Here is a 10,095-nt window from a genome sequence, read left to right on the forward strand (position 1 = left end):
AAAACCAATGACCATATGGCATACCTAATACAAGGCTAGGCAGGCTGGATATGTAGAAATGAGTCAAACATTAAGAGGACTATCACACAATTAAAAGCTATCTTCTATTCATAGGATATGGGATAGCTAGCTAGCCAGTGGAGGTCTAACTACTGGCATCCCTACCAATTATGAGAACAAATGTGAAATGGCCACCGGAATAAACTGATGTCCAGCCCTCTCTTTCTTTTATATCATGACTGGTGGGGGTCCCAGAGGTCAGTTCCCCACTGATCCGATCAGCCAGTTATCCCTATGGATAGGGAATGACATTTGACTGTGGGATAAACCATTTAATGCTTGGTACTTTAGTAGTAAGAAAAGGCATGACTGTTTTCTATCATTATGATTGCTTCTGCCATCAGTTTCCCTTGACTATATATATATATATATACATATATATATATATATATATATATATATATATATATATATAAAATAGAAAAAAGGTTGATGGAACTGAGCTTAGTCACCAAGTGAAGCTAAACAAGCCCTTATTTGGACTTTCTTTGTTTTGCCCCATATATGACATAAATTACATTCAGCTTATTATCATGAAAAAAGGGAAAATTTATCACATTTGGGTGCATACAAAGTGCCAAACATGGAGTAAACCAGATGTTCATACTATACATGTTCGAAAAATCCCAAAGTAAGATTTTTTTGTCTTTGGCAGCGTCTTTCACCAAATGTACTATAATCCATCTCAGAGGACATGCATCATAAACCACAAGAATAAAGTGAAAAGTTCTTACCAAATAGTAATAACTAAATCAATCAATCCGGTGATTCCCTGGTTAATGCATAACAGTAAACTAAATCATGCGATATGGATTTAATGGCTGCATTATGACTTCATGTGTCCCATGGTCATGTGTGTCATGCAGTAGTATGACTTATACATTCAGCATAAACAATATACATGAATGATGACTTTATGACTGCATAAAACCATCATTTTAATACAATTACAAAGTGTTACATTTGAAAATATTTTTCCTCTAGAGTCAGTTGGCATCAAAAATACCTCAATTTTCTAATTACAAAATAAATATTCAAGTCACACGTAAAGGGGTAACCGAGGTTGGAGTTACACCTGGGCCCTGTGGGAATCCCATGGCCACAGTGCTACATAGGACAACAGTATTACACATGACATGATGGTTATGGACCCTATTGCTGAATTTGCAGTGGGGACCAGAATCTTCAAGCTATACTTCTTACTAACTGTTTCCTGGTGTATATTTTTTTGTCAACTAGATATTTGTTATAGGAATCTGTAATCTGCATTGTCTTTATCTATTTAGCTTAGTGACATTCCCTTATAATAAGTTAGGCACAAATATACAGAACGTTTCTATTCATAGACATTTTAAGGTGCAATACTTGCATTTTATAACGTAAACATGGATCTCTTGCTAGAGTTATTCCAAAAACTATTAGAATAACCACAACAACCAAACTGGACCGTACAAATATTAGGTGCCAGGCATTGCATGTGAAATGTCTGCTAATATTTGAAAGTCATTTCTACATTTTTTGGGAAGCTCCATGGAGGCTCTTATCATGATTCATTTTTGTCTTGCGGAGAAGCCTTTGAGACAACGGATTGTAGATATTTAATACCGATTAAATTGCAATGTGATCCACTATGGTTCACTCACACTAGAATTGTATATGTGCTTTGGATATTAAGTGTTGACTTTATTTCTGTCTTATAATACACAGTGAAATTAAAGGATGATCCTGTATCAATGATACAAAGCCTCCATGCACTTTACATATTGGAATAGACACGGTAAAGGGATTTTTACCACAGCTCTGTGAACAAGCTTTTTTAGGCACATTACTCCATTACTCTCACCATCTATTTCATCTGGTGATGTTCAGGATTGTAGTTACTATATTTGGCGTATTCATGACCTGACTAAGACACTAGTTTCAATAACTGAGCTTGTTCTCAGAGCATCAAGCACATATGGAAGGTTCACATCTTTTGATAACTTTTGTTTCTACATTCATTTAATTCAATGTATTTGCATGAATGAATTAGGGGTTGTCAACTAATAGAATTGACCTCAAACACATCTAGTTCACATGCACGGCTCTCCTTGCCACTATCAGTGGCTTCTATTTACCTGTGGCAAAGGGAGCAGGCAGAGTGTCTTTACATTCATTTCTATAAATGCATCTTAACAGCCACAAGAAAAACACGACTATATGGAAGTCTTATTCACTGGGAATAGCCACATTTTGACAGGATTTACGTCAAGACTATGTTCACATGGGCTAATGTCTGCACAGAAAATCTCCTAGGACCGCTCAGAAATGTGCCCTCTCATAGAAGGCAATGCACTGTCGTGCAGAGTCCGAAATTTGAACTTCCGCGCCAGACTGTTTAGATAGCAGCAGAAATGCTGCTATCTAAACAGTGCATCAGAATTCAATTTAAATGAATGCGTCTCTGCTGCTGCAGAATCTCCATGCGGTATTCTGCATTGGAATTCCGCACGGAAATTCCATCATGTGAACATATCATTAGAAGCGTGAGCACTACATAAACTATTTGGCTTGGTTTACACTACAGACTTTCCAAGCATAATTCCACTTAGAAATGATGCTGTGAAATTCTGGTGCAGCAGAATCCTATTGCTGTCAATGGGATTCTGTTGCACAGTCCACACTACGGAATTTCACTGTTGAAAGAATGATCTCGGTCATTCTTATGGCAGAATCCGCACAAAATACATTGTGGTCTATGGGGACTGCAATGTCTGCCCGGTCCTGGTACTGACTAATATAGTCAGCGCTGCAATCTCAGGGTGAATTCCTAAGTTCTAGCCTTAAAACATATAATGCACCTTTCTGGTAAATGCAATTGATGAGTTGACCTGTTGCCCATAGCAACCAATCAGATTTTTTTTTATATTTCAGAGGCCTTTTTAAAAAAAATAAAGGAAATAATCTGATTGGCTGCTATAGGCAACTTCTTTTCCTCTGCACAGGTTTTGACAAATCTCCCCATATGTGTTTATGAATGAATCCACTCAACTGAATAGATCTTACAAGGCATTAGCCTTTGGCACGATACAAGTATCTGGCCTCATGCCACTAGGCTGCTGTTGAAAGGGAATCTGTCATCACATTCACACTGACTGAACCACGAGTCATCAGGGTGGTCCCAGGTGGCTTCTGCCTGCTTGGCTGGCCTTGTTTGATAGATCTCTCCCTATACCCAAACTGGGAGAGATCTATTAGTAAGGGTGGTGGGGTGGAGGTGTGTGTATTACAGAAGTAGTGGACCTGAGTTTGTTATTGCAGCAGAGCTGTGCTTGTTATTATATACAACTTCTTGTCCATTTATAGTTTGTTATCTTTGTTCTTCCAGAAACAGGCAGGTACATCTACCCGGTTATCTCAATAATGTTCAAAAGAAACAGGTGAATTACAAATTCAACTCTGCTATATCTGTATAAGACATATTCCCTGCATAAGTCATCTATGGGCCCATTTAAACGACGCTGGAAAAGTTCCAGGCAGCCATTCCGTATGTGTAGGTGCGAGAACCACTGTGACATGCGCCATCTCCATTGAAGCCAATACATGTCTGAGTGGATTCCCCTGAAAAAATGAACATAAAAACAATGGGAGGCTGCTGCACCGAAACATCCTAAGGGAATTCTTCCGCTGGTTTCCATTCATAAAGTCAGCCATGTGAATGGGCCCTTACTGGCAGACTATACATTCAAGTTTGCGGTTAATTTGCAGTCATTTTTTACTGTTAGACTGATCTGAGTTAATAGCAAAATGCATAGAAGCTGGTATCAGTTTTTACATGGGCTCTTTCATATGGCAGTATTCGAATCTGTATTTAAAAGCCAAAAAAACATAAATGGAATAAACAGAGAAAAAGTATGATAGCATATATAAAGAAAGACTGAGCACTCACCATGCGGATATCGCTGTATAAAGATTTATTTAGGGTAGGATCACATGTAACGGATCCACAGCGTATTTTACGTTGCAGATCCGCCGGTGACCTGACCCATTTTGTGCCTCCAGTGTTGCCCCCCCCCCCCCCCACTGCCTCTGGCCTGCTCGCAGTGACAATCCGCTGCTACGAGCAGCCACACATGGGGCCTGACAGTTGCCGTGTCCATTCTGAAATTGCGACGCAGCCGCAGTGTCTGAGTACACTGTACATGCAGCGCACCTGGCGACTTCCAGGTCCACTGTGTGGCTGCTCGTAGCGGCGGATTGCCATTGCGAACAGGCCAGGGGCGGGTCGATGCGGGGGAAGGGGGGTGGCAACAGCTGGAGGTACAAAATGGGTCGGGTCACTGGCGGATGCGCAGCAGTGGAATACTTTGGTGCTAGGATGTAAGTGTTAGGAAATTAATATCAATAAATAAATGAATAAACCTTAAGTTCATTTTTTTGATGTTTTACAAAAAACACACTGCAAAAATACAAGAATAAATCCAGCCTAAACCTGAGGCTGCACTGCGTCTTTGTAGTCAGACTTTGCCATTTTAACTAGTGGCAGTCCACAGAAGGGCACACAGTTCCATGCACTGCAGCTCTAGCCTGACAGATACCATTAGAACATAGCATTGCAAAAAGATGCAGCAGAGTTCTAGTCTTCCAAGAGATCTATCAAAACTGTCTAAAAGAAAAACTGTCTTTGTTGTTCATAGAGCTCGACTTTGATTTCATCAGATCTGTAGATCTGAAATGAAAGCTGTGCTGACTTTGGGTGCCATGGGCAACAAAGACAGTTTTAAGCAGTTTTCATAACTGTATCCCTAATATTTAGAACAGGGATTCAAGCTTACTGCTGAATGGTGCAACATAATCTATCATTCCATTTCCCCATGATTTACAGACAAAGCAGTATTCAGATAAACCAATAGCCTAGTTACAGGGGTAATTTGGCTTTCAGGGGCTGAGTGCTAGGGTTCCTTTTTCCTGCATACATACAGTCCACTCCATTTTAGTCTATGGGAGATATAAAATCATTGTATCAGGCTGTGCAGGGCATTGCATTGGCAGAATTAGGCCAGGTTCACATTACGCTTTGTGCCTTTGAAGCATGAATATGTCGCCAGGATCGCAAAATAAGCCGCCAATGTATCTATGCTCAGATCGGCACAGGCTTAGTTCACTTCAATTACCTGAGCATAGTCACCTAGTCTGAGACAAGATTCAGATACAGTCGATAGATGACTCAAGCGTAGTCACTAGGAGACTATGCTTGGGTCATTGCACCGAATGGGGCTCATGCCGATCCGAGCACCGATTTTGAAATCAGTGCCTTAGAGGCACAAATCGTAACATGAACCTAACCTTAGATACTTGTATTTTCCTGACAACTTTTGCATGACAACAGTGAAATTCCCAGCAGGGTTCAGTAAAGGAGGATGTTCTGATGGGTTTATAATGTAGGGAATAGCCAATAATGCCGTTTCCTAGCATCATAAATAGGTGAAACAATACTACCGGCTGGATAGTGGAAAGAAAAAATAAATTTGCTGCTTACTGCATCACATACAGGTGAGTTTTTGGTAGAAGATATGAGACTAGACCACTAATGAGTGAAAAAGTGGCACAAGTACCATTGGTAATTGGTGCTTGAAAACAGTGATGCCCAAGCCCTCCAACTCCTATGAGTGTCAAAGTGTTCTTAGGCAAGGACTCCAGCATTAATTCTGGGAAGCACAAGCACTTCACAACAACACATCTGAATAGTTCAACCCACATAACATGTGATCAGCTGCCAAGCCAACAAAGACACAGACCTTGATTAACTCTTTCTCTGCTGTGAGGACATAGAACAGTATCTGCAGAACATTCTGCAGAACCTATATTGCTTACACCCTCACATGGATGGCCACCTTGAGCCTCAGGCTTACTGGTCTTTAGTGCAGCTGGTCTTTACCCAGACCCATATTTCTCCAGTTTGAGCCAAAAAGCTTTGTGCAATGTGTCCATTCTTTGCATTCCAATCCTAGTTTGAGGCAGTTGCTTTGCGTTCTTTAGATTAAAAAAAAGGTAAAAAATGATTTGATGATTCATTAATAGGGAAAAAAATGGTAGGAGGATTGACATTAGCAGAAGCATTTACTGATAAAATCTTGAGATTTGATAAAGATGAGTAATCTCATCAGACATGAAATAAAAAGCCTATTTATACTGACATAATAATTTTTTTAGCTCGACACTGTAACCATGGCAATAGTGATGAATACCAAAATTTAGATTTACACTGCTATGACAAAATAAATGTGAAGAGAAGGAAATACTGATAGAGCTATACTCTTTGCCACAGACTCCACACATGTAAAATAAATAATTTCAATAGGAGTCAGTGAAGACAGTGCATCTCTTGGGGCCACCAAGTACATACAACCACACACATATTCTCTCTCTCACACACACACATACAAACAGCAGTCAACATGTTGTAGCTCTCACCCCTTACCATACATTGGTTATGAGCATATCTGAACACAACCATATAGATACAGTGTGGTAGTCCTTGTGTCATGTCCCTGTCCCATTTGCAGGCATCAATGATTGTCAGTGCAGATCATGGAGCAGAAATGTCTTTGTACAGAAGTCTAGGGGATGCTATGTGGTGGTTGTGCTGCTGCTGCACATTTCAGTAGCAGGGTAAATTTCATCATATGGAGGGGGTTGTTCATTGGGTAGGGGGTAACAGTAAGGGTAAGATGGATTTAAATCAGGGTCCATTGGGGAGTAACCAGGCAGCTCCAGAGAGGGGTGGCCACCACAATGTACCTCCACCCCTGCTTCATCAAATAAGTGGAACACCCCAACATTGATGTAGGATACAGTCTGGAAAGGGAAATCCCCAGGGGAAAAATCATGCTCTTCATTAGAAAAAATGGAACCCCTGTTCTGCCTCTGGAAGCGTCTTCCTGCACATCTCCTTCGCCTCCTGCGGCGCTGCTGGGAAGATTTGTAGTTTTTTACTAGCAACAAGTTGATGAGCCCCAGCAGACACTCAAGGGAGTTGAATATGGTGGAAATGACCAAACCCCGCTGGTAATCCTTTAGCTTCTGGCACTTGGTGGTACTGCTGCTTGCTCCAGGTGTTGGCTGTTGCAGACAAAAGTGAGAGTACTTCCTCTCCACAAGTGACACAGTATCCCCATCTATCACTGCCCCAGCAAAGGCGCTCAACAGTCCCAACATGAAAACCAGCACGCCTAGGAGGAGGAAGTTCTGGCTGCCGGGTTTACTCTCTCCTGATGCATCCTCTCGGCAGCAAAGCAAGGCAGAACCCAACAGAGAAAGGCCGGCTGAGAGCAGTAACCCAGAGTAAAAGGCGCCAGCGGCTGTACCTAGACGGAATGGCTCACCCTTAAGCTCAGATCCCAAAGAGAAGCACTTGAGGCCCACAGCGGCAGCACTCAGGGCACAGGCAAGCAAGAAGCAGCTGGACAGCGCAGCGCAGGCTCCCCGGACACCCCACTTCATCCTCCGCGCCAGCCTCTCTTCCTCCAGCACCCCCTCCTCTCCTTCTCCTCTTCCTCCTCCTCCTGTGCTCCGGCCGGCTCTCTCTCCTCATCCTCCCGTGTCCTCCTCCCCAGCTGCCCTTTCCAGGAAGGAGGTGGTGGGGTCTGGGGAGGACATGCTTTAGGGAGAGTGCTTGTAGAGCTGCATGCACCAAGCCTCAACCCGAGGATCCTGGGTTGCCGAGTCCAGCCAGCAGCAACAGCAGTTGTAGTATCATGCAGCAGCACGGATCTCTCTCACTGCACCTTCCCTGCCTCTGCACATTGCATTATCTCATTGCTCTTAGAAGAGAATTAAATATTGATGCGAGAGAGGGGGGAATACAGGCAATGTGCAGAGGAATAGACAAGAAAGCCTGTCAGACTTTACACCAGCCAGCTCTGCTGCACGCCAGTCCGCTTTAGACTAAGAGAAAAAAAAAACAATCACTTAGCAGTTGATGTCATGAAGCCCACACAGAGCTGATTCCCTCCCCCAGAAATGCTATCTTTAACCTGCATATCGTCAAAGCAGGGAAGGGGTTAATGGTGCAAGAGGCTAGTTGTATAAAGAGAAGCTGGTTCATTGTGTAAATGCTGCATTGTGACAAAAAGAAAAAAAATACGGAACCTGAGCGTCTCAATGCTGATCTCAAATCACAGCCCGTCACTGCAAGAATTCATGAGTTAATTGATATTTTCCCCCATTGACTATATGTAGTTTACAATTACATGCAGTGCTGCAACACATACAGATAGACATTCTATTTATCCTTCAATTGCCATGCTAACATGTTTGCATAGTACTATGAGCTGCGGTGTAATTAATTGTTGGGTAAAACACTGAATTATATACTGTTTATTCTACTCTTTAGAGTTTTGTATTGTAAGTCAGTACCCAAAAGTAATAATCTGTTTTACAGAGACAGCATGCTAAGTTTATAGGCCCAAGGCACATACTGTACTAGACAATGGTGTTTGCAGAATAACTGGATTGTAATGAGGATTTCTGTGTGAAACAATGGGTCTGCTTTTGGTGATAAACTCTGAAATACAAGATAACACAATTCAGCAAATTTATTGTATAATGTGAATGCATTATAAGCACATATATCATAATAAATCGTTGTACTTTTGATCTAACGTCTATGAGGCTTAAAGGGGTACTCTGCCCCTAGACATGTTATCCCCTATCCAAAGGATCGCAATCTGTGGCGCAGCACCCCGTAATCCAATGCACGGAGCGAACTCCGCTCAGTGACGAATGACGGCCGCCCACATGCTTCCTCCATTCATGTCTATGGGAGGGTGCGTGATGGCTCTGTGTGACCGGTCATGCCCCCTCCCATAGAGGAGCTGGCACAAATATGTTTCTTTGGGATGAAAGGTAGACCATGTATAAGGCAATGAAAGGATAGACGTTGGGTGGGTTCATATGGACCTCCTGAGAGACTGCCACTTCAATGTTTTGTCCCTGTATTAGTTAGAAGTCCTAGTTACCTATAGACACCTATTCTAAAAGCATAGTATGGTCCTACCAACCTCCTAATAGTTTTCTATTATAATAACTATTTAATTTGTTTCCTTGTGTTAGGTTTGAGTTATACTACTCACATTAACCAGATCCAAAAAACTTTACCAGCTAAGTGAAATCAATGGGAATAAAGTAAATCATTTATGTAGAGTATAATAATTATGGGTTCACATGTAGTATTTTGGTCAGTATTTGGCCAGTATATTAGCTTAAATCAGGAGTCAGAACACAGTTGAAGGTGCAAATCTTTCCATTAAAGTTTACTTGTTGGTTTCACTCTTGGTTTTCAGAAAAATACTGATCCAAATACTAGGAGAGTACTCAGCCTTACTAATGGATACAATGGACGTAAATGTACATCATGGTGAGGTGGTACTTAACACGCCATGACGTACATTTACGCTCCGCCATGACCGCTTGCACTGGACCGGTGCTTGCGTCATGCGCGCAGGTCCCGGCTGCTATCAGAAGCCAGGTACCCGCCAGTAAAGGCAGACATCCGCAATCGCGGCACTACGGTACTTTAAATGGATGATCGGATCGCCCACGGCACTGCCACAGGGATCTGGTCATCAAGCATGGCGGACGGTGCTCCCTTCACCTGCCTCCGGCCATCTCCTAGGGTCTCCTGCTCTGGTCTGAGATCGAGCAGACCAGAGCAGAAGATCATCGATAACACTGATCAGTGCTATGCCCTTTGCATAGCACTAAACAGCATTTGCAATAAACTGATTGCTATAAATAGTCCTCTATGGGGACTATTAAAGTGTAAAAAAGTAAAAAAAATGCAAACATAAATAAAAGGAAAACATTTTAAAAATTCCCTCCCCCAATAAAAATGTAAATCATTAGTTTTTCTCATTTCACCCCCAAAAAAGTGTAAAAGAAAAATTAATAAACATATTTGGTATCGCCTTGTGTGTAAAAGTGTGAAATATCAAAATATATTGTTAATTATCCTGTACGGTGAATGGCGTAAAAGTAAAAAAAAAAAAACAATAA

The 10,095-nt window shown here is 41.8% G+C and overlaps 1 protein-coding gene across 1 annotated transcript; it reads right to left on the reverse strand.

Moving 5' to 3' along the window:
- Nucleotides 1–485: 485 nt before the first annotated feature.
- On the reverse strand, nt 486–8,693 carry TMEM271 (transmembrane protein 271). Its single transcript, XM_056518235.1, has one exon. It carries the CDS (start codon nt 7,540–7,542, stop codon nt 6,670–6,672), a length of 873 nt encoding a protein of 290 aa, XP_056374210.1. The 5' UTR covers nt 7,543–8,693; the 3' UTR covers nt 486–6,669.
- Between the last annotated feature and the right edge of the window lie 1,402 nt (nt 8,694–10,095).

Source organism: Hyla sarda, chromosome 1, assembly GCF_029499605.1.
Source record: "Hyla sarda isolate aHylSar1 chromosome 1, aHylSar1.hap1, whole genome shotgun sequence".
Classification (NCBI taxonomy): domain Eukaryota; kingdom Metazoa; phylum Chordata; class Amphibia; order Anura; family Hylidae; genus Hyla; species Hyla sarda.